We start from the raw sequence: 24,127 nt of genomic DNA, 5'->3' as shown, positions 1-24,127 counted from the left end.
AAGATTGCCTAGAGGAGGGCCTGGCAACCCACTCCAGTATTCTTGCCTGGAGAATCCCCATGGACAGAGGAGCCTGGTGGGTTACAGTCCATGGGGTCACAAAGAATCAGACACAATCTTTAAATGGCAACCTTAAAAGTCGGCGACCCAGATAATTCTCCAAATTTCTGGATCATGAATTCTGAACTTTTGGAAATTATTGATCTAATCCTCTCTCATTTTATAAATGAGAAAAGTTAGGCCCAAAGACGGAAAGCATTCATGGCATGGTTCATTAGCAGCAGTCCAGCTTCTGAGTATTTATGAGTCAGTCTGTTGTATGTAGCCTTTAGTTGTGGATCAAAATAGTGTTATTAAGTGGGAGATGCTGAGGAGCGAATGACTAATTTGTGGTGGGGGGGAGTCTCAACAATATAGATAAAAGCCTTCATCATTCTGTATCCCTAGGGATAGCATAGAGGCAGCATTTCACAGCCTGTTTAGACTCTATAGGCAGTTTATCTCCTTTGTCATCTCCCAGTGCCTGTGCAAACAGCAGCTCCTGCCCACGCTAAACTAATTGCATTGATTCTTGATCATTTGGCTTTTATCTTGGGAGTAAAAAGGTCAGCAGTACCCAGAACCAACTTCACCCAAGAGTGAAACTATATGCCTGCTCATGTGTGAAAGGAAATAGACATTAAAACTGCTTAATTTTTTCCCAGTAGCAGTCTTCAGTACAAAACATGCCCTATATCTATTTTGTTTGTCTTCTGATATCTTGATGAGGGCTCTGTTGATGAGAAAATCCAAAACCTTAGGAAATACTTTATCTTGAAAAGTGGGTGGCTGGTGTGTGTTGTGTTTTATTTATAACTATTTCTTTATCTTGTTTTCCTAGTTTTTGATGTTTTATATCAGTAAGTTGGGGAAATTATTTTTTCTGGTTGAATCTCTGATAGTTTGGACAAATCTGAGCCTATCTTTTTATTTCTAACCTTAGACGGCCCAGAAAGTGCACAGGACAGCTAAGCAAGTGTGTAGCCGCCTTGGACAATACAGAATGCCCTTTGCTTGGGCTGCCAGGTTTGTAAAAAATATATTTCTGACCCATCTATTCATGCTCCTGTGTGAAGTTGAGGGCTATTGTCCTTGCCGGCAGCATTCAGAAGTCTGTTTCTGACAAACCAGTTATATATTGGGACACTTGGGATGTGTCTCAGTCTATTCAGGCTGCCATAACAAGTTAGACTGGGTGGCTTAAACAACAGACGTTCATTTCTGACAATTTCTGAGGTTAGAAACTTGAGATCAGAGTGCATGGTTGGGTTTTGGTGAGGACTCTTTTCCAGGTTTTAGACAACCAGTTTCTCCCTGTTGTCTCACATAGTGAAATGAGAGCAGGCTATCTCTCTGGCCTCTTATAAGGACACTAATCCTATTCATAAGGGCTACATCCTCATGACTGAATCACCTCTCAAAGGCCATACAAATACCTTGGGGATTAGATCTCAACATATGAATTTGGGGGTGTAGGGGCAGCAGAGTGACACAAACGTTCAGTCTATAGCAGGATGTAAATATTCTTTCTTTTAGAATTTGCTGTGCCTCAAAGACCCTTTCATTTTTTCAAATGTCTTGCTTCAGGGAAATTTTCTTTGGCTTGGGTTACTGATCTGACTGACACCACTTAATTTTATTGCACTTTGAAACAGAGCTTATTTGCTAAAGTGATGGAATTTTTTTCCAGAAAACCAGAAATTGCAGTGAATTATGTACAATGTGCCCACTATTTTAGAGTTGGCTGGGTTTATGCTTTGAAAAGCCATCATAGAGTAATTCTGAAAAACATACTAAAAACTAGAAGGCGAAAAATGTAGTTGCTCAGTGCAAGTGTGTAATTACTTAGTAGGTTTTCTTGCTTTCTGATGACAAATTTGGCAACTTCTTCAGGGGTAGTATATTGGGAAGTGTGTTAATTGTACCACATATCTGATGGTGGTTTACGTGATTTTTCTCTAAATCTTGCCTGTCTACCTACAGTGATGACTGAAACTATATTCCTCGCTTATACGCCCTTTGAAGTACAAGTTCACTGACTTGTTTATGGTACAGCCTGTACAGCTCACTGGAACTTCTGGGGAAAGGGCACTATGTTCTGAATAATTCAACGAGTTATGTTCAGTGGGTGCTGGGGAGTACCATAAGGGTAGGAGATTTAAGTTCAGTAACTGTTCTATCACTATAATCATTTCACTTGGGAGAGGGTCTCAAAATGTGTTATATGTTGGTAGATGAAGAGGCACCTTGTCCTTATTTTGCCAACTAGTAAGAAATGCTAGCCAAGGATAGGTCAAGGGCAAAGAGTAGTGGAAGGTGGTATACTTAGCTGCTCCAGAAGGTGAAACATACTTAGTGATGCTCCAGTGGCTGCTGCTGTTACTATTGGTCAGAAAGTTCGTTCAGGTTTTAAAAACCAGAATGAACTTTTTGGCCAGTCCAATATTTATGGTAATTAAGTGCTAACTGTACAAGGTGGGCTTCCCAGGTGGTGCTAGTGGTAAAGAACCTACATGCCAATGCAGGAGTCATAAGAGACACAGGTTCAATCCCTGAGTTGGGAAGATCCCCTGGAGGAGGAAATGGCAACCTTTTCCAGTTTTCTTGCATGGAGAATCTCACGGACAGAGGAGCCTGGTGGGCTGCAGTCCATAGGGTTTCAAAGAGTCAGACACGACTGAAGAGACTTAACACACAGGCACATATAAGGTAGAGGTCTACGTGCTTAATGTATATTTCTTTTAGAGGTAGGTACTGTTCTCCCCCATCTTGGAGATGAGGAATTTGAGTCACAGAAATGAAAAAATAAATCCTTGCCTAAGTTCACATGGCATGTGTGTAAGCAGGTCTTAGAACTAACAGGACCTGAATTCAGAGCCCACTGTAGACAGCCATGGCACATGCTCTCCACCCCTTTTTAGGCCACATCAGTGACTGCTTGATGCTAATGTGCTTGTAGAAAAATAACTTATAAAATCTTCAAAGTTAGAAGCTTTAATCCCCAGTTCTGATGTGGAATTATGCTGTTTTTTTTCCTTCTTAAATTATTTTGGTTGTTAGCAGCGACAGGAACTGACTCTAAAGGCTTGGCTGGGATATTTAAAAGCTGTGTGATAAACCCCTGTTTACTGAAAATAAAGGAGGTATGCTTAGAAGTAGGGCTGATAGTTAATGCCTTTAACCACATTTTTCAGAGGCTCTGCCAGGGGAGATTGTGCTTTTGGCGATAGTTGCTTCCAGTGCGTTGGGTGCTTGTATATTGCTTCCTGTTCTGGCAGTAAAATAGCTACTTTGAAAATGAAAGAAGAGAAGGAGGAGGGAATAATTCTAATTCATATTAGAAAATTTGTAGATATATTATAAACTTGATATAAGTTGATCTTAAAGATCTAATTCAATTTTTATCAACTTCACTGAGATATAATTTATCTTTGATTAAAATTCACATTTATATGTCCAGCTTGATAAATTTTCACAGATGTATGTAGTCATATAACTACCACCCCAACCAAGATCTAGAACATTTCTATCACTCCAGAGAGTTCCTCACATCCCTGTCCAATCAGCCATCCACTCCCAGCCAGGCAACCACTGACCTTAGCTGACTTTTACCTGTTCTGGACTTCATATCAACGGAATCATGCAGTATGTAACCTTGCCTATGGTTTCTTGTTCTCAGTCTGTTTTTGTATTTTATCCATAATGTTGTATCAGTTGTTCATTGAGTAGTATTCCATTGTAAGAATATACGATTTGTTTATCCATTCATTTGTTGATGAATATCTGGGTGGCTGCCAGTTTGGGGCTATAACAAATAAATCTGCTGTGAACATTCAAGTACCATGTGGAAATATGCCTAGGAGTTGAATCGCAGGATCAGAGGGTAGGTGTATGCTTCACTTCATGAGAAACTGCCAAATTATTTTCCAAAAGAGTTTCACCATTTTATGTTCCCATCACCACTATTTGATCTTAATTTATCCATACTTTCGAGTTAAAAAAAACCCCTCTGTTTCTCTTTTAGGCCCATTTTCAAAGATATTCAAGGCTCTCTGGACCTGGATGGGAGATTTTCTCCTTTGTATAAACAAGATAGTAGCAAGCTTTCCAATGAAGACATTCTCAAGTTGCTCTCGGAATACAAGAAGTAAGTGTTTTAGAGTTACTGCAGTAAATCAATATCATAGATGAATTATAATTTCTTTGAATGATGAATATGAGTCATATGTGGGAAAAATCAAATGTTGGAGCATTTGGATTTGGAAGCATTTGGAAGTTTGAATAAACGGTAACCAGTGCACTTAGTAATGATATTTTTTGAATATAAAATATTCTTATTTTACATCTAGGCCAGAGAAGACCAAATTGCAGATTATTCCTGGGCAGCTAAACATCACAGTAGAATGTGTTCCTGTGGATTTTTCAAGTAAGAACTTACATATTGCAAATAAACCTAAAAGGCTACATTTGAATCTCAGGGTTTTTATTTTTTTAATGTTTATTTATTTCACGGTGCCAGGTCTTAGTTGCAGCACGTGACCTCTTAGTTGTGGCATGTGGGATCTAGTTGCCTGACTAGTGATCGAACCTGGGCCCCCTGCTTTGAGAGCACTGAACTACCACCAGGGAAGTCCCTGAAGTGCAGGTGTTTTATCTTCCTAACATTTTTCTTAAGATTTAAATGGTGTATTTGTTTCCTAGGGCTGCTGTAAGAAAGTATTACAAACAGGGTGGTTTAAAACAACAAATTTACTCTCTTGCGGTTCTAGAGGCTGGGAGTCAAAATCAAGGCGCCGGCATGGCCACGCTCCCTCTCAGGGCACTGAGGAAGTACCTCTTCTCCTAGCTTCTAGAAGCTGGTGGCTAGCCTGGGCGTCCTTCGGCTTATAGATGCATCCTTCTGGTCCCTGCCTCTGTCCTCATGGTCTTCTACTAAGAGCGCCAGTCATTGGATTTAAGGCCCGCCTTAATCTATTATATGGGCTTCCCTGGAGGCTCAGACGGTAAAGTGTCTGCCTCCAATGCGGGAGACCCGTGTTCAATCCCTGGATCGGGAAGAGCTCCTGGAGAAGGAAGTGGCAACCCACCCCAGTATCCTTGCCTGGAAAATCCCATGGACAGAGAAGCCTGGTAGGCTATAGTCCATGGGGTCGCAAAGAGTCAGACACGACTGAGCGACTTCACTTTAATCTATTATGATCTCATCTTAACTAATTACATCTGCTAAGGCCTTATTTCCAAATAAGGTCACATTCTGAGTTTCCAGTGGACATGAATTTTGGTGGGACACTATTCAACCCAGGATACATGGTGAATAGTTAGAGATTAGGAAGTAAATTAAGTTGATTTTTATCAGATGCTGTTTCATGTATAATATATGATGTGAGTGTGTTCCAGTCAGTTTCTGCTCCTTTTGCCTTGGCTGAATTTCATCAGTGAAGGGATCCAAAAGGAGAATTTCATTTCTTGTTTAAAGACAAGAATCTATGATCCCAGGAGAAAAATGGACAGAAGACAGAAAAGACAACTTGCAGGAAATAAAATGACTGGTAAATAATTGGAAAACATCTAGTCTCAGTAATTATGCCAGTAACAAAAATGCAAATATTTCAGCATTGTGGTGTTTTTGTTCATCTATCAAATTTGCAAAAAATAAATTGTAACTCTCTAATGCCGGCTTAGTTTTGGCCAGGCACTGTCACCCATCTCGAGTAGGAGTACAGTTTGGCAAGAGACATCCATGAATGTCTGTAACTAAGGCATTCTAATTCTGACATTCTATCTATCCATTTATTCACCAAATAAACATTTATTGAGTAGACTTTATTGAATACTTACTAGGTGCTTTGAAAGTATGGAGATTACAGTCTAGAAAGAGTGACAGGCATTTAAACAAGAAAGCAAATGAATAATTTCTGTCTCTGATTGGGTGGGCCACTTTCAAAAAGGGTGGATAAGGAAGGCTCACCATGTGGCCCAGTCAGCATGAAATGGTTCGGACTGTACATCCTACTCTGAGGGTGTCACATGTAAAGATCTTGAGGTGCAGCTAGCTTGGTTTATATGGACACAAAGGGAACCAATGAGGCGCTAGTCTAGTGTGTGATGTGAACACAGGAGATAAGAAATGAAGTAGGAGAAGTAGGAAGAATCACATCATGAAGAACATTGTGAAAACCATGGTAACTCCTTAAAAAACTGAATTTCATCCCAAGTACAATGAGAAGTCACAAAAGGATTGTAAGTAGGAGAGTGGCAGTTGGCATGTTAAAACATCTAAGAGTTCAATGGATTATTTTTTCCTAAAGAAATAACTTGAAGTGTAGACAGGAGTTTATGCGTAAAGATATTTTTTGCAGTGTTGTCTATATTACAGAGGGGACTGAAAGCAACCAAAGAGTACGACACTGTCAGTGTGGTTCAGTCATGCTTCAGTTCATGTGTGGTTCAGTTCAGTTAGGGATCCTGATACCATGAAACTTTTATGCAGCTCTGCAAAATGATGTTTACAAAGAGCTCATGAAATAAGATATCAGATAAAATACCAACAACTAGGATAAAGTTCTCTATGCAGTGAGATTTTTGTGTTTGTTAGATGAGGCATACATAGGAAGAAGACTACAAGAAAATATGCCAAAATATTAGCAGTAGTTAACTCTGGGTAGTGAAATGATCACTTTTATCTGTGGACCTTTATTCTCTTCTTCCAGATATTCTATTGTAAGTATTGCTATCATAGAAAACAAAACCCAATGAAAAATATTATGTGCTCAGATCTGACTCTCCTGCATATTTCTTCTCCATCAATATCACTCTTCAGCAAGGACCAGCAGTCTTAGAGCCCCTTTAAGTGTATGAATAACCTTTACTGCAAGTGGCTACCTCAATAACATGTGCTGCCATACTTCTCTAAGGCTTTGTGTTTTCCACATTCGGGAGGATGGAATTTATTATTGGTAACACATCAGAAGATCTGTAGTTTCAGAAGGCTGCCATTATTCCTTAAGTGAAAATTTGCACCTGTACCAAGTTAACTTTTTAAGAGGGACTAGCCATGAGCTAATTGGCATAAATTTACTGTTACTTCCCTGATACCAATAAAAAATTGCAGTGAAAAGCTAAATTGCAGTCGCAGGAGGAAAAATGTAATGGATTTCTTTGCAGAGTTTAAATTTGTCAAAATTATGATGTGTTATATTTGGAAAATCACTCTACGTTGAGAATGAAATAGCAATCCGCATCTGGTTTGAAGGATTTCACTAAAATCAGCATCAGGCTACTTATTCCTACTTGTTCTTCTGGGCTCTTGAAGTGGCTGTATGAGTTTTTGTCAATCACTAAGAATTCTGTTTGTTAAACCGCTCTTTGAGAACACAATCCAGGTATATATATATATTTTATAAATGCAGGAATGTGTTAACAATTGTTGCATCTTTGCCTGTTTATTTTTTCTGCTGTAGATTGTATTACTTCTTCATATGTGCCTCTGAAGCCCTTTGAAAAGAATTGTCAAAATATTACTGTGGAAGTTGAAGAGTTTGTTCCAGAAATGACGAAATATTGTTACCCATTTACCATTTACAAAAACCATCTATATGTATATCCCTTGCAATTAAAATACGATAGCCAAAAAACATTTGCCAAGGTAAACAGGGTAAACTATACATTTTGGGGTGTTACACTTGTTTATAATCTTCTCGTTTTGTGACTCACTTTGAATGATGAATCATTTTTAGGCAAGGAACATTGCGGTCTGTGTGGAATTCCGGGATTCGGATGAAAGTGATGCTAGCGCTCTAAAGGTTTGTTTGTGATATTGATAAGCATGCATTTTTCATAGAGACAGACGTTTTGGTACTAGGTAGTTTCATATGCTAAGTTTCATGTGCTTAAATGTCAAGAAAATGTAGTAAAGTGACAAATGTAAGATTGCCTTTTCTACTCTTAAACATTACCGGTAAGATTGAGTTAAATATTAAGAAATGACACAATGTGTTAGGAACGTATATATAGCTTTAAAAAAAGGGTAAGCTGCATATGCCAGAATTTTTGCCTTTGCTCCACTTGGATTTTGCCTTGCTTCAATGCCCAATCACAAGGTCATTTTCTTCTGACAGCTTATAGTGGTACCATCAGGGGAGTTTAACTCCTTTCTCCTTGAAACCTGAACAGGCTTCAAGCTGACAGTAGCACAGCATGACTGCTTTGATCTGAGATATGACTTCGAGTCTGTGGCTGGCCAAATGGTGCCTCCAAACTTGAATGAGTGATCTAGGAAAAGCATCTCAGTATCTGATATTGTGATCCTTAAAATACCTGTCAGTTCACGGTGCCCTTACAGTTTCACTCTTTATAGCCACCTTTTACTTTTGGCTCTTTAGCCCAGGAATCAGAGTCCTGAAAGAGAAGTCTGAACATCTAGCCAGCACAAAGTGTTTATCTGGCTCCCTACGTCTCTAGCTTGAGCCTAAATCAGACAGATGGATAGCGAGTCTTCCTCTTAAACCACCTAGGAAAAGAGGCTGGAATATCCCCAATTAAGTCATTTAATGTATAATAGCTCTTATCTTTGAGAAGAGATTTTTTTCACAGAGAAACCTAAGTTAATTTAAGGATTAGCTGGCTAAAATGAGGTGTAGGTTCTCTGATTCTTCTTCAGTGGAGCTGAGAATAGTTTTTTTTCATCCCAGTGCACTATCCTTTTGTATACTCAAAGACTCTTAGGTTACCTCTCTGCAGTTCCTGCAAATTGCCTTCATAACCATATTTCAGGGGAGCAGGCGAGTGTCAGTTTCATTTCTTAGCTGGCCTGGAGGCTGGCTCTAAGTACCCGAGTGAGGCCATTAGTAGCCTGGCTCATTGACTCCATATTCATCCTTGAACGTATTAAGCCTATGGAAGTGAAAAACTCACACTAGAAATGAAATCGGATCTTTCCATGGAACCCGAGAAAGCCTTCCATTCATTTTACTGGTGTAGCAGCAAGCTGGTGACTCTGAAAGTGTGGCTCATAAAGTGAGAAAACAGTAAGCCCGTCTGTGGCCTAATGGCCATTCATTTTCTAATTCCTTGAGGCTAGGAATGGATCTGCTGTTGGTTCTGTTAAAACTCCTCACCTGGCCCACGCACAATGAGCATTCAGCACATGTTGCTGACCGACCAAGGAGGAGCTTCTCATATTAATAAGTGCAAATAGCATGAGAGAAGTAAGCTTGCCAGGCCTGGCTGGAGAGTGTTTCCCTTCCAAGTGATTAGAAGTGTTCAGCCACTTCCTGTCAGCTAGGTTGAAATTGTATTTCTTTGGTGGCAGGAAATTCAGCAGCATCCATGGAGCCAAGTTAGGCGATGTCTGGGGGTGTCTGGAGTGACTGGAAATGATTTGGAATTTACAGGCTCATGGTGAGAGCTGGGTGGGCTTGGCCATGACCCTGTGCTCACAGATGCCCATAACTGTATGTGGTTCCTGGTGGGCTGCCGTCTATGGGGTCGCATAGAGTCAGACACGACTGAAGCGACTTAGCAGCAGCAGCATCCTGTTTAAAGAGCAGCATGGAGAGTGGTGACTCTGTTTCCTTCTTTTGCAGTGTATCTATGGAAAACCTGCAGGGTCTGTCTTTACCACAAACGCTTATGCTGTTGTTTCGCATCACAACCAAAATCCAGAGTTCTATGATGAGGTAAAATACGTTATTTTCTTCTTGAGAAAACGCTGTGGTGGTTGTTTCTTTTCTGTTTAAATCATTTCCAATCTTGCATCTGCACCTTCAATCCCTGAATGGTTAGTCACATGAAAATAGAAAATGTCACATCAGAACTAAGGGCCGCTGCCTGCTTGGTGCCCTTTGGTGACAGTGGAGGCAGGGCCCACAAATGGAAGAGGCTCTGATGTGAGATAACGTAGGAAACAGACAGCAGACTGGAACAGGACTTCTAGCCCACACTTGGACATCAGCTGGCTCCAAGACCTTGAGCAAGTCACTTCCCCTCCCTGAGTCTCTAATTTCCAGAGTTTAAAATAAGACATTTGGAAGGGGTTTTCTGAAGGCCCTCCTAGCTCTTACCTCCTGTGGTTCTGCATGGGAGGGTGCAGCCTGTCTGTAAGTGAAATGCTCTGAGAGACACAGTGGTGTGGCTGGGCCCCCAGAATCCCATCGGCTGCCCCAAATGCCTCAGTGCAATATAGACAGAGGCTATCTCCTGGCCTCTGAGTGCCTGTCCTCAGTCAGGTTGCCCGATTCTGTCCCTGGCTCTCTTTCTTCCCAATTCTCTGTCTCTGCATGTCAGTGTCCTTCTCAGTGTCTCTGTCAAAACCTCTTCGAGCCTGTGCATAGACGGCTTATGTAAATCCACAGGCTGCCCTTGATAGCCGTGTGTCTCCATGGAACCCGGGTGTATAGGTGTATATCCCAGGCCAAGAGCTCTGCTATTTCTGCTTCTCAGGCTCCACGTGTCCATCCCTGGCTTGGTTAGAAACCATCCCCCTACCCTGCTGTCCCTCGTTCCCCAGGCCCAGCTGCTGTAGTATGGAGGCCTGAAACCCCAGCCTGGGACTTGCTCATTCCTGCTCAGTCCAGTGCCCCAGCCTTTGCAGGGAATGTGTTTTTGCCACCCAGGGAGGGAGTGTGTCCATATTTATGTGCAGCAGAGCATTAGATACCTACCCAGATGGTCTGGATGCTGTGAATAGGCATATTCTGTGGTGAAATATACCTACAACAGAAATTAGTTATCACACCAAAGCCATGTCTTGTGTGAATGATAATTAGGCCAGATGTCCCATCATCAAGCTGTTTAATATATTCCTCTCTATAACCAGTGCCAGTCACTAGAGAAAGCTTGTTCATGTAGTAAGTAATCCATGTTAGGAAGCCAGAAATGGACTTTTCAAACATTTGTTATGTATTAACCAGGAAAGTGAGCATGAGCATGTATGTTTGCGTGGGTTCCTGGGCAGGTCCATTCATGTGCATTAAATCAATTAAATCTGTGATCTGTCTCCCACATCCTTCCCAGGAGACATTACAAACATTCACTTGGGTTCTGATTGGCAAATTACTTGAGGTGCTTGTATTAAAGTATTAATTTTTAGCATGAAATTCATGTGTCATGATGATACTTTTTATTTATTCAAGAGTAAAGCTATGTTTTTCCTCTAAAGAAATTTATACAACTGTAATTTGTGGATTCCATAATACCTCAGTGACTTTTTGCTCATTTATTTGTAACGGCTTTTTTTTTGTTTTCCAGGCAGAGGAGGGAAATGATTTTGAAAAAAAAAAAAAAAAAGGGCAGGTTTTCAAATTCAGTGCACATTGTAGATGGATTGGATTCACTGACTCCAGTTGAGTTTCATGGTATCTCTGGGCTTTAAGGATGTGGTTTTGATCCAGTGTTTCAGAAAATCCTTCTGCAAAGTTGAATCCAGGAGAATCTACAACTCTCCAGGAAGAGTAATAAATCAGCCCTCGCAACCCAAGAGAATATTATTGTCAAACTGAAACTGACCAGAAAGGCAATTGGAATATATTTAAATGATATCTATTATTTGACCACTTGACCTGTGATTTAGAAAATTATGTCATTGGAAAAGTATGATGAAACAAAGCTAAAGGTCTGACAGTCCCACTTGATGATGAAAACAAAATGCTCTGTATAATTTTGCTTTCATTTCAGATAAAAATTGAGCTTCCCATTCACCTTCATCAAAAACATCATTTGCTTTTCACTTTTTATCACGTAAGTTGTGAAATTAACACAAAGGGAACAACCAAAAAGCAGGACACAGTTGAAACTCCAGGTATGTGTGTTCTTTATTGGAGAATAGTTGATTTACAATGTTGTGTTTGAGGTGTACAGCAACTTGATTCACTTGTACATATATATGCATCTATTATTTTTTGGATTTTCTTTCCATATGGCTTAAGACAAAGTGTTGAGTAGAATTGCCTGTGCTGTCCAGAAGTCCTTGTTTATAATCCTTTCTATATTTATCTATATTTATATCTATGTCTAGTCTATCTATAAGTGTGTACCTTTTAAAATTAAAAAAAATTTACAGTATAATTGCTTTACAATGTTGGGTTAATTTCTGCTGTACAACAGTGTAAATCAGCTATAGGTATACATATATCCATGCATTCTTTAAATCTCTCTCTCTAGAGCTATTCGAAATGGAGTTGTCTTAGGATATAACCTCTTTTCATTGAGCTACAGACCACTTCCCCTTATCAAAAAGTGCATTTCTGAGTTAAAATTTCCGTGCTAAAATATGAATTACATGTTTATTTTATCATCATTTCTACTCAGCGTCATGTCCAAATGCTTGCCAGTGTGCTTAGACTACTGTAGGCAACATAAAGTAATATTGCTCTTCTCAGAAAGAAACCCATATTGTGATGCTATATTTTTGTTATTTCTTTTGTGTGGAATGGTCCAGCAAGCAGAATCTTCCAGCTCTACTCATTGAGAAGAGGGAAGTAAGCCCAGAGCCATGGGCATTTTTGAACCCAAGGGAGATTGGAATTCTAGGGAGAAGAGGATAGATTTAACAAACTTGAATAAGCATTGATAGTGAAGCCCCAGTTGTGGTCTCATTCCTCAAGGCTTTAGATAGACCAATGGGAAGCATCCTTGGGAGAATATCATAGGTCCTATGGACATGGCCCATGCCACATCCACTATGTCAGTGTCAGTATGCTTTGGGATTCAAATCCAAGTTAGCCTGTGCCAAACTTTTTCTTTCTTTCCTTTTTTTTTTAAACATTTTTAGTGGAATTTAGTTGCTTTACAATGTTACATTAGTTTCTATTGTACAGCAAAGTGAATCCGCTATATGTATACATATATCCCCTCTTTGTCATCACAGAGCATTGAATAGAGATTCCTGTGATATATAGTCTATTTTCATTAGTTAATCTATTTTATACAAGGTAGTATATATATATGTCAATCCCAATCTTCCAATTCTTCCCACCACCCCCTCCCACCCTTGGTGTCCATTTGTTCGTTCTGTACATCTGTGTCTCTATTTCTGCTTTGCAAATAGATTCATCTATACCATTTTTCTATATTCCACACATATGCATTAATATGTGATATTTGTTTTTCTCTTTTGACTTAGTTCCCTCTGTATGACAGCCTCTAGGTCCATCCATGTCTCTGCAAATGGCACAGCTTTGTTCCTTTTTATGGCTGAGTAATATTCCATCGTATATATGTCTCACATCTTCTTTATCCTTTCCTCTGTTGATGGGCATTCAGGCTGCTTCTGTGGCGTCAGCCTGGACCCATCTTAAATTTGTTCATTCACTCGGCAAATATGTCTGCATATCTATTATCTACTAGATATTGTAGTAGGTAATATGGAGAAGACAGTGGAGCATCGAACATAGATCTCATCTTCAGTGAGCACATGGTCCAGTGGGGGAAACAAGATCTATGTAGACATTTATAACACAAGATAGAAAGTAGTAGTTACCAATAAAATGGTGTTGTGTGATATCAGAGAAGAGCAAGTTATTCTCTGATATCACATAAAATTATTCAGTTCAACTGGTGGAAGGACAAGTGGCTGGGAGTCAGGGAAGGCTTCCAGGAGGTGATGGTGTTTGGGTGAGGCATTGCAGGGTGGCATAGAGTTTGATAATGCAGTCAAGGAATAGCCAGTATAGAGGCAGAGTATTGAGGGGTCTGGACAGGGAACCCCAAATAGTTTCATGCACTAAAGCACAGGAAACTGGGGAGGGAAGCATAGGATGGCAGATTGAAAAGGAAGAGTCGGATGGTGGAAGGCCCTGAATACCAGGTTGTGGGTTTGATTTTGTTCTGTTACCAATAGGAAATACTGAAGGGTTATTAACACCAGTAGGAGCTGTTTTGCAGGAAATCCAATCAGGCAGCAATATAATGGGTGAGGTGAGGTGGAGCAGGAAGAAGGAAGGAAGGAAACACCAGTTAGGGGGCTATTTCAAGAGTTCAGGAGAGGAAGGGGACCACAGTGGGGCTGTAATGGTGGGTGGGTGGGGGGCAGGTGGTGAGGGTGGAGAAAAAGACAATTGCAGAGGAATATACTGGGCCTGGCAAGTGATGGGCCTCTAGAGAGATGATTCAAAGTTAGCACTGAAGTTTCAAAACTGGAAGGCAGATATTGCCGAGTAGCAGAGTTATGCCTAGGGATGGTGGGTTTTGACTGATATTGAGTTTGCAATGTTAGTGACACATCTGAGTGATGCCCAGCAGGCAGCAGTACTGAATATTAGGAGAGTCCCTTTGTGGATAGTGTGGTCATGTTCTAGATCCCCATAGAACTTGCTGTTCATTTAGGGTAGTGACCTTGCAGGTTGAGAAGAAATCTAGCAGAATAATGAGACAGTGAGGTACATGACAGTGTACCTCCTGAGGAAACAAACAACTGTTGCCTTATCCAGATCCTGGACAGAAGTGGGCAAGATGCTCAGTAGAGCATGAGGTGGTTATTTTCTTGCTACTCATCAGTTTTTAAAATATATATATTGAAGTGTTTTTGAAGCATTATTGATTTATAATGTTTCAGATGTACAGCAAAGTGACTCAGTTATGCATACATATGTATATATACACACATAGCCGTTCTTTTTCAGATTCTTTTCCATTGTAGGTTATTACAGGGTATTGGACATAGTTTCCTGTACTGTATACAGCAAGTAAAAATCTATTTTATATAGAGTAGTGTATATCTGTTAATCCCAAACTCCTCCCCAGCACTCATTACTTTTAACTGTCCATCCTTTAAGTGGTTTCACACTTTTGATGCAGATGGTGTGTGCTTGACCTTGTACCTTTATAGCTTCCAAGCATTCTAGATGAGTTTTGACTAAGAGACACACTTGGCCATGCTCTGATTGATTTGCAGTGCAAAAATGTTGCCCACACAACTCCATAGAGACAGAAAGTAGATCAGTGGCTGTCCGGGACTTGAAGAAGAGGAAATAGAATGTGACTTCTGAGGCGTATGGAGTTCCCTTTGGGGGTGATAAAAAAAAGTTCTGGAATTCGGTAGTGGCAGTAGATGTAGCTTTGTGAATATACCAAGAACCATTGAATGGTATACTTTAAATAGATTAATTGTAAGGCATCTGAATTATATGTCAATAAAAATTTATGTAAGGAAAAAATAACCCTGAAAAACAAGAAATATCTTTTCCTTTTCCTGCTTTCTGGACTGGAAACCTTTTGTCATTTGTCTGATTTTCAGTTTAACTACTTTGACAGAGTCCTTTTGAATGGTTCTTCTGCTCATGTTACTTTCCTTTGCTTTTTCTAAAAGAAAAGCCCTGGGTAAAGCATTTCTGAAACTGTACTAGTGAAGATGCCCTGCAGGCGTGTTTTGGCGTCTGAGAAAGCCATTCAGTCTATTTGGAGAATGCAACATATCAGTCTCTTTAAGAATTAAAGCTTTGCCAAATTAGACACGTTCTAACCAGATTTGTGTTGACTTCTGTGTTCACACTGTAAACACACGCACACATGCGTGCGCGTGCGCACACACCCACACCCACACACTCACACAAAGAACTTTAAAGCATCAGAAAGCAGTGGCTTTCAAAAGTACTCTCGAGCCAACACCCTCCCTCATATGCCAGAACTCAGTTCAGAGCAATCCTTTTTACAGCTAAGTTATAAACACTTGAAGTCCAGAGTAATCTCTATAATGGAAATACTGACACTGCTTGACTTGAGCAACACAGATGGCTCTGGATTTTTTAGCTTAGAACATGATGAGTTTTCTAATAAGAAGCCAAGAGGCTCTTTGGGGTAGAACTGTTAAGAAATGTAGAGACTGGGGAGGAAAATCTCTCAGTGATTCCACTTGTAAGTACTGTGCTGTGGCTGTATTCTCTTGCTACCTCTCTTCCTTCTGTAATCAGGAAAACTGCCCAACCAAATACTGCTGTGTATAAATATAGAACGTAACCCTGACTTGTGACCTTCATTTTCCATAGTCCTTTACTTACCCTAGGGTTGCTGGAAGAAATTTTGCAACGTGGTGATTGCTGTCTGATTATAGTCTCAGATATGAGACTGTAAGGGTGGACAAGAGACATCTGAATCTTTTAAAAAATAAGTACCAAAATGCTCCCCTAGTATGTCAAGATAATGAAATGGATTCACTTTAAAAGCTGTCAATGTTCTGGTATATCAGCTCGCTTTGGTCTTTCAATCACTGTTCTATAGAAGATCTGGGTGTTATTGTTCCCATTGTTATAGTCAAGGAGGTAGCGTGAATAACCTGTTAGTGGCCAGGCTAGGATTAGGAAGCCATCCAAACTAATCCCCCCCCAACCCAGTGCTTGGATGCCTAACACCTGGACTCTCACATACAAACCCCTGGCAGCATCACCAGCCCTACCCTGCTCCCCAGTGACCAGACATTTGTGTAGCTAATTGCATCTGTGATTTCATTTCTCATGGCTGATTATTGTCTTGGCAGTTGGCTTTGCCTGGGTACCTTTACTGAAGGATGGTAGAATCATCACATTGGAGCAGCAGCTGCCAGTTTCCGCCAATCTTCCCCCAGGCTACATGAGTCTGAATGATGCAGAATCCAGAAGGGTAGGAAAATCTCTGTATTTGTTGAAGAAATCATGAAATGTTATTTTTGCCTTCTTTTAAAAAATGTTATTGAAGTATAGTTGATTTAGTGTCATGTTAATTTCTGCTGTACAGCAAAGTGATTCAGTTTTCCATATATGATGAAATGTTTAAAAAATAGAATACTGTTGGTGTATTGCATGGTTTAGTGTGGTTGATAGCTACTCAGAGTGTGGTTTGAGGGCTGATGCTGGTCCACAACAAAGAGAAGTATGGAAAATGAGTGTTGGGAAGTTTCTATCATAGTTTGACAAAGTAACCTCATGTCAGTTGATTCCAGTTACTTAAAATGGGACTCTGATTTTGTGCATGATAAAAAAATTGCTTCATATAGTCATTTTTATTGTCATTAGGAAAAGTATCCGCCTGCAAAGGATGGGAACTTCAAAATGATTTAGGATACGTTTATTCTAAAGGCAGGTTATTTTCTCCAATAGTTCCCTATGTCTGCAACTAGCACATTTGTTTCTGAGAAAAATGTTGAAATACATATATTGCTCATCTGTCTATTACTGTGGTACAAAAACTCACATGTATGTTTTCTGTTCCCAGCAATCAAATGTGGATATTAAGTGGGTAGATGGTGCAAAGCCTTTGTTGAAGATCAAAAGCCACTTGGAGTCTACCATTTACACTCAAGTAAGTTGCATCCCATGAATTTGTAAAAAAAATTTTTTTTGCCACACCATGTGGCATTTGGGACCTTAGTTCCCCAGCCAGGGATCAAACCCATGCCTCCTACTTTGGAAGTGAGGAGTCTTAACCACTGGACCATGAGGGAAGTCCCTGAATTTTGTCAATTTTAATACTTGAGTTTTTTTCTTGATTGAAATAGATTATATTCATTTCTACAGCCTTAGAGAAGTTGTGGCCCGAAACACTTTCTCATTAGTAATAACACCATTCTTAATAATAGCTCAAATTTTTAAATTCTTCTCAAATGACCAAATCCTTTTATTCCCATTGACTGATTAGACTCTCCCAAAACTCTGAAAAAAATGTGGAGGCTATTATTACCATTTTTAAACCAACATATATTTTTTGAGCTGTTTTAGATTTACAGAAAAATTATGAGGATAGTGCAGCTACCTCCCATATGCCTCATACCAAGTTTCCTTTAGTGTTAACGTTTAACATGAGTGTGGCACCCTTGTTACAACTCTTGAAGCAGTATTGAGACATAATCATTAGCTGAAGTCTGGCCTTTATTCAGATTTCCTTAGTTTTTACCTGTTAGTACCCCTTTTCAGTTTCAGGATTCTATCCAGGATAACATGTTACTTTTAGTTGTCACATTCCCTTAGGCTCTTGGCTGTGGCAAGTTCTGAGTGTTTCGTTGTTTTGGGTGACCTTGTCAGTTTTCAGGACTACTGGTACTTTGCGGATGCCCCTCTGTGGGAATTAGTCTGATGTTTTGCTTATGGTTAGACTGGAGCTGAACACAGAAGCTGGCAGTCAGTGGATCAGTGTTAGCTACTACAGTTTGCTCTTAGACTCAGCATCCTTGAAATTAGAATCAAGTATCTGAGACACCTCAAGCACCGTTTGAAAAATCATGGATGGAGAAGGTGAAGTCCACACTCCTTGGTGCAGCACTCTCAGGTTTCCTTGGCCATTCCATCCTTTTATAGGAAAGGAAACAGGGGCTCAGTCAGGTTAAAAGATTTACCCAAGGTCCCACAGATAATAATTAGAGGAAGCAGGTAAAAATCCAATTTCTATTTTTTTCTCTTTAATCCCTTTTGTTAAAATGGGAGGATACTTTCTTTACATTGTTGTGATAGTTTCTGCTGTACCACAACGTGAATCAGCTATGCATGCCTTCTCAGTTGCTTCAGTCGTGTCCGACTCTATGACCCTATGGGCTGTAACCCACCAGGCTCCTCTGTCCATGGGATTCTCCAGGCAAGAATACTGGAATCGGTTGCCATCCCCTCCTCCAGGGGATCTTCCCAACCCAGGGATTGAACCCAAGTCTCTCGCATCTTCTGCATTGTAGGTGGATTCTTTAGCAGTGGCGCCACTTGGGAAGCCTGAATCAGCTATATGTATACATATATCCTCTCCCTCTTGGACCTCCTTCTGCGCCTCCCCCGCGACCCCAACTCTCATCCCTCTAGGTCATCACAGAGCACAGAGCTGAGGTCCCTGTGCTATATGGCAGCTTCCCACTAGCTAGCTATTTTACACATGATTGTGTATATATGTCAATTCTACTTGCACAATTCATCTGGAATTTCTTGATTCTGGTTTCTGAGACAGTCTGTGCTATCCACAGATTCAGTGTCTGTAGATCAGTTGGACGCTGGCCACCACAGGGTCAGGTCACTCCCTTTTCTTACCTGTCAGTTCAGACCTCTCTTCCTGCTTGTTCCATTAAAATATAGAAGCGGCCCAACTTCAGAGATGACATTACTGAAAAAAGGAAACAAATGTTGGACTAGATGGGCATGAATGGTGGCCTACCCGGTGCACTGAGATGCATGCTCAATGGGCCTGGTTTGCTGTTTTGTGTGTGGGTTGAGAGGACTCTGGGACTCAGGGAGGAACATGTGTGTTGGTAGCTGTAGATGCCGAGTCGGGTCATTAGAAGACCTGGGGAAACAGGTTTGCAAGATTCTGGGTGGGAGGACGGGTGGTAGAGGTGGAGAGCCTGTGTTTTGTGGGTAATGAATCAAATTTCATATGGCTGTATCCATCTGGTTTTCAGGATCTGCATGTGCACAAATTCTTCCAGCATTGCCAGCTGATTCAGTCAGGCTCGAAAGAAGTTCCTGGGGAGCTCATTAAATATTTAAAGGTAAATGAACAGCAGCTTTCTGTAAAAGGTTTGTTTTTCTTGTCTTTTGGTTGCCACATTTTTGATGTGGGAGGCCAAAAAAAATGAATACTTGAAAATACTTTTGGTTGCAAATCCTCAAGAGAGCACATTCTACTATGTCCTTTTCTATCAAGTGGCTGTTTAGAAGCACGCAACAGAAGCATGGCATTAGGAAGAAAATGTTTTAGCCAGAATTCAACAACATACTTAAAAAAAATCTCATGAAAATGTTTATTTCGGGTCCATAGATTGATTTTTCCAGGTCCTTTCTCATCTTGCTGATGGCCCAGTAAAGGTGGAGAATGCTGTGGAGAAAAAGGCCAGGAGAAACGAAGTCACTTTTACTTGGAATACAATGTGAAATGGTTCCTGGGTCCGTAGGTGAAAGAATATCAAAAGGGTCAGCTGATAAGAAGGAACCTAGTTGCTGCATGGTGCATAGGAGTCATAAGAAACGCCATATTTTATCGAAAGCATTGAGAATCCAAGACTCCGTTTATTCCCTAACATGGTGGGACAAAGCACACATCATAAGACCCATCTGACAGTAGCTTTTCTCTTGGCTGCTCCTTCAGTAGATCAGCCATGGCCAGTCTGAGGAGTTTTGATTTTAAATGAAGTCCTCTACAGGATTTCCCTTTCGACATATGTTAATAATGAATGATGTGAAATGAACAAAAATACTCATTTCTTTCAGAGAGGCAGTGTGAATGAGGTAACACGTGCATGGGTTCTGGAATCACAAACTGAGCTTGTACCCCAGCTCTGTCACTTGGTAGCTCTGTGATTGACCTTGACCAAGTTACTTAACTTCTCCAAGCCTTTGTTTTTTCTTCTGTCTCATAAAGATAACAGTAATACCCACTTGTATGGTGATTGTGAGGCCTCAGTGAGACAGGGCATCTGCTGTGTAGTATTCATTCCACACTTTTTTCTTGAGTACCTCCTGTGGGCCAGGCTTCTTTCTAAACATGGGGAGGATAAGTGAAGAAAACAGACAACATCCCTATTTTCAAGGAGCTTACTTTCAAGGAGACAGATGGACATTAAACACATAAATGAATAAATATATACATCTGCAGTCATGGTTCCAGGACCCTCCCTAGATACCAGAGATTCTCAAATCCCTTGCAGTCAGCTCTCCATATCTGCAGATGTGAAATATGTGGAGATGGAGGGTCAACTGTGTATCTTATGTCAGTGGGTAATAAGTACTATAAAGAAAACCAAAATATAGGGAAGGGGAATTAGGAGTGATAAGGATCTCTTTTTTAGATTGTCAACAAGGAACTCTCCAGTAAAGAGACCTAAAGGAAAGGAGGGTGCCAGCCGCATGGAATTCTGGGCAAGGGCTGGGAACAGCAAGTGCAGAGGCCCCGAGGAGCTTACTTGGTGTGTTCCAGAAACAGGAGGAGTTCCAGTGTGGCTGGCACATGGAAGGATAGGCCGCCCTATTGGAAAAGATAGCTGGGTTACTGGTCTGGTAGGGCTTCATAAGCTATGATGAGATGAGAAGCTGTGAACAAAGGAGTGTGATGTAATGTGACTTTGGTTTTTAAAGAATCATCCTGCTTACCATACAGAAAATAGATTGTTGGAAAGGTAGAATCAGGCAGGTAGCTGATAAATGGTGGCTTTTATTCTTAATTAGCATTAAAAAGTACAGTAAGTCATCTAATTTCAAGTTCTTATCTTGGGTAATGTCTAGCATCCCGCTCTATATGTGAATGCCTTGTCTGCTCAGATCCATGGCTTTATTCTTCCACTGGGGAAGCTTTGTAAAAGTTTTAACAAAATTAAATTTCCTGTATTGATATTCTTAGAATGGCGGGGGAAGAAAGGTATTCATATTTGTGTTTTTAAGGGTGTGGAATTTGTTATTTCTGTGACCTGTGCTCGCCCTCTAGTGGCAGTGAGTGAAATGCCATGTGATTATAGAAAGCGCCAAACTCCTGTATGGAATGTTAGTGCTAAAAGGGATCTTTAGGGATTTTTTTTTTTTTTAACAGATGAGGACACTGAGGCCTGAGGACAGAGATTTGCCAGTGGTTTTTCAGCTGGTTAGTAGGAGATCAGAGCCGAGCATGTCTTCTGATGGCTCTTTTGACTCCTAGCCTCGTGTACTTTTTATCAAACCTTGCAATCTCCTGTCCTTGTAAATGACATTATTTAATCACTTCATCTAACCATCTACATGCTGAGCTTATTATGTGTTCAGTATTTTCCTAGATGCTGTGTGGCTTGCAAATAAGAATAACTTGGGCTATTTTCCATAGGGATCTTATGACCAGTCAAGAGGGGCCCACTTAAGTCAAATGACAATATAAGTCAGTAGTACGAATGATCGTCCAAAGCAATATGTAATTAAATGTCAAATGCATGATACAGGATATAAATGCTGAGAGTTCACAAAACTGTGGAACCACTGAGACTAGAGGGTTCCATGTTTATCCCTTTGATTCCTTCGTTTATTCATTTATTCAGTCATCCCCCAAATAATTATTGAGTACCTACCATGGGGCCAGATATTGTACTGGATGCTGGGAATATAACTGGAATAATTCAGACAACATAGCTGCTCATTTGGGGTAGAGGGATTATAAAGAAGTCCCATTAGATAGAGATGAGTACTGTGAAGAAAATAGAACATGTTAAATCTTAACGTTCAGAAAACTAAGATCATGGCATCTGGTTCCATCACTTCATGGCAAATAGATGGGGAAACAGTGGAAACAGTGGCTGACTTTATTTTGGGGGGCTCTAAAATCACTGCAGATGGTGATTGCAGCCATGAAATTAAAAGACGCTTACTCCTTGGAAGGAAAGTTATGACCAACCTAGACAGCTTATTAAAAAGCAGAGACATTACTTTATTAACAAAGGTCCGTCTAGTCAAGGCTATGGTTTTTCCAATAGCCATGTATGGATGTGAGAGTTGGACTATAAGGAAAGCTGAGTGCAGAAGAATTGATGCTTTTGAACTGTGGTGTTGGAGAAGACTCTTGAGAGTCCCTTGGACTGCAAGGAGATCCAACCAGTCCATCTTATGGGAAATCAGTCCTGGGTGTTCATTGGAGGGACTGATGGTGAAGCTGAAACTCCAATACTTTGGCCACCTGATGCAAAGAGCTGACTCATTTGAAAAGACCCTGATGTTGGGAAAGATTGAAGGCAGGAGGAGAAGGGGACGACAGAGGATGAGATAGTTAGATGGCATCACCGACTCAATGGACATGGGTTTGGGTGGACTCCAGGAGTTGGTGATAGACAGGGAGGCCTGGAGTGCTGTGGTTCATGGGGTCGTAAAGAGTTGGATGTGACTGAGTGACTGAACTGAGTGGGCTCTAATGTGATCAGGAGTGCAGTCAAGATCGAGTTGTCAGGGAAGACCTGTCTAAGGAGTTGATGACATTTCAAGCTGAAAAGAACTGATGAGGGGAAGACAGCCATAGATGATAAAACTGTGTAAAAGGATGACAGACTATTGCAGCAGGTATAAATACCTTGCAATGGGATGTGTGAAAGACAGGAAAAAAAGCAAAGACAGCATAGCTAGAGCACACTGAGCAGCGAGGAGCAGGGGATGGCCCCAGATGAGTGGAGGATGGGGAACCCTTCATAGCTTTTTGTTCGTGGCAATTGGTTTTGTTTGTAATAGAGGGAAATGGCATTGTCAAACTTGCCTTTCAAATAGAACCCTCTGGCTGCTGGGTAGAGAGTAAATTCTCTGTGTAGAGAGACAGTACTGGTGCAGCGAGACCACTTCTGCAAGGAGTGCCCTTCTCTCTTTTTTCTACCTGATGTGATCCTGCTTAACCTTGAACCTTAGAGCCTCCGTCCTCTGAAGTGTGTGACATTCCCTCCTCACTTGCACACACAATTGCTTCCTCTTCTGTGCGTTTACTGTATAGTGTTTACTGTTTGTGTCACAGCGATTCACTTCCATGTGTTTTCCTTCCATCGTCTGTGAACTGCTTGATGATAGGAACCCCGTCCATTTGATGTGCTTGGCAATCAGAAGTTCATTCAGTATGAAAAGTGAAAAAAGTGAAAGCCGCTCACTCATGTCCAACTCTTTGCAACCCTGTGGACTATACAGTCCATGGAATTCTCCAGGCCAGAATACTGGAGTGGGTAGAAGTTCCCTTCTCCAGTGCAATCTTCCCAACCCAGGTCTCCTGCATTGTAGGCGATTCTTTATCAGCTGGGCCACAAGGGAAGCCCATTCGGTATACCTTTATTCAGTATACTTTTATTGAATGAGTGCATACATAGCTTCACCGAAGTTGGGGGGTGAACTTGACTGGGAAGGGTGGCTAAGACTTTGCTAAAAAAATATGAACAAAGGCACAAAGGTAGGCATGCATTTGACAATTTCAAGGAGCAGAGCAGTCAAGACGCCAGTTTGGCCTCATGAAGAAGGGTGAATGTTAAGGCTAAAAATGTAAGTTGGGTTTTAAGTAACTTAGATTTAATAGCCTGGGTCAGGTTTTCTCCAACTTGGCACTATTGGCATTTGAGGCAGGATGGGTCTTTGTGGTAAAGGACTGTCCTGTGCATTGGAGGGTGCTTAGAAGCACTCTGGCCTATCCACTAGATGTCGGTAGCACCTCCTCAGTCGTGACAACTGAAAATGTC

General features: G+C 40.8%; 1 protein-coding gene across 2 annotated transcripts in view; it reads left to right on the top strand.

The window, feature by feature from the left end:
- Positions 1 to 24,127, top strand: part of LOC138931197 (dedicator of cytokinesis protein 11) — a 213,172-nt gene that overhangs the window by 93,464 nt on the left and 95,581 nt on the right. For both annotated transcript variants that reach the window (XM_070292122.1, XM_070292121.1), the window contains exons 14-23: positions 983 to 1,065; positions 4,064 to 4,186; positions 4,389 to 4,465; positions 7,500 to 7,684; positions 7,776 to 7,841; positions 9,624 to 9,716; positions 11,713 to 11,836; positions 16,508 to 16,629; positions 17,221 to 17,307; positions 19,379 to 19,468. In XM_070292122.1, the coding sequence (XP_070148223.1) occupies positions 983 to 1,065; positions 4,064 to 4,186; positions 4,389 to 4,465; positions 7,500 to 7,684; positions 7,776 to 7,841; positions 9,624 to 9,716; positions 11,713 to 11,836; positions 16,508 to 16,629; positions 17,221 to 17,307; positions 19,379 to 19,468 (1,050 nt within the window). The remainder of the gene's footprint in view (positions 1 to 982; positions 1,066 to 4,063; positions 4,187 to 4,388; positions 4,466 to 7,499; positions 7,685 to 7,775; positions 7,842 to 9,623; positions 9,717 to 11,712; positions 11,837 to 16,507; positions 16,630 to 17,220; positions 17,308 to 19,378; positions 19,469 to 24,127) is intronic.

The sequence above is a fragment of the Ovis canadensis genome, chromosome X (assembly GCF_042477335.2).
Source record: "Ovis canadensis isolate MfBH-ARS-UI-01 breed Bighorn chromosome X, ARS-UI_OviCan_v2, whole genome shotgun sequence".
NCBI classification, from domain to species: domain Eukaryota; kingdom Metazoa; phylum Chordata; class Mammalia; order Artiodactyla; family Bovidae; genus Ovis; species Ovis canadensis.
Note: the sequence above shows the minus strand (reverse complement) of the source record. Positions and strands in the feature narration are given on the sequence as shown.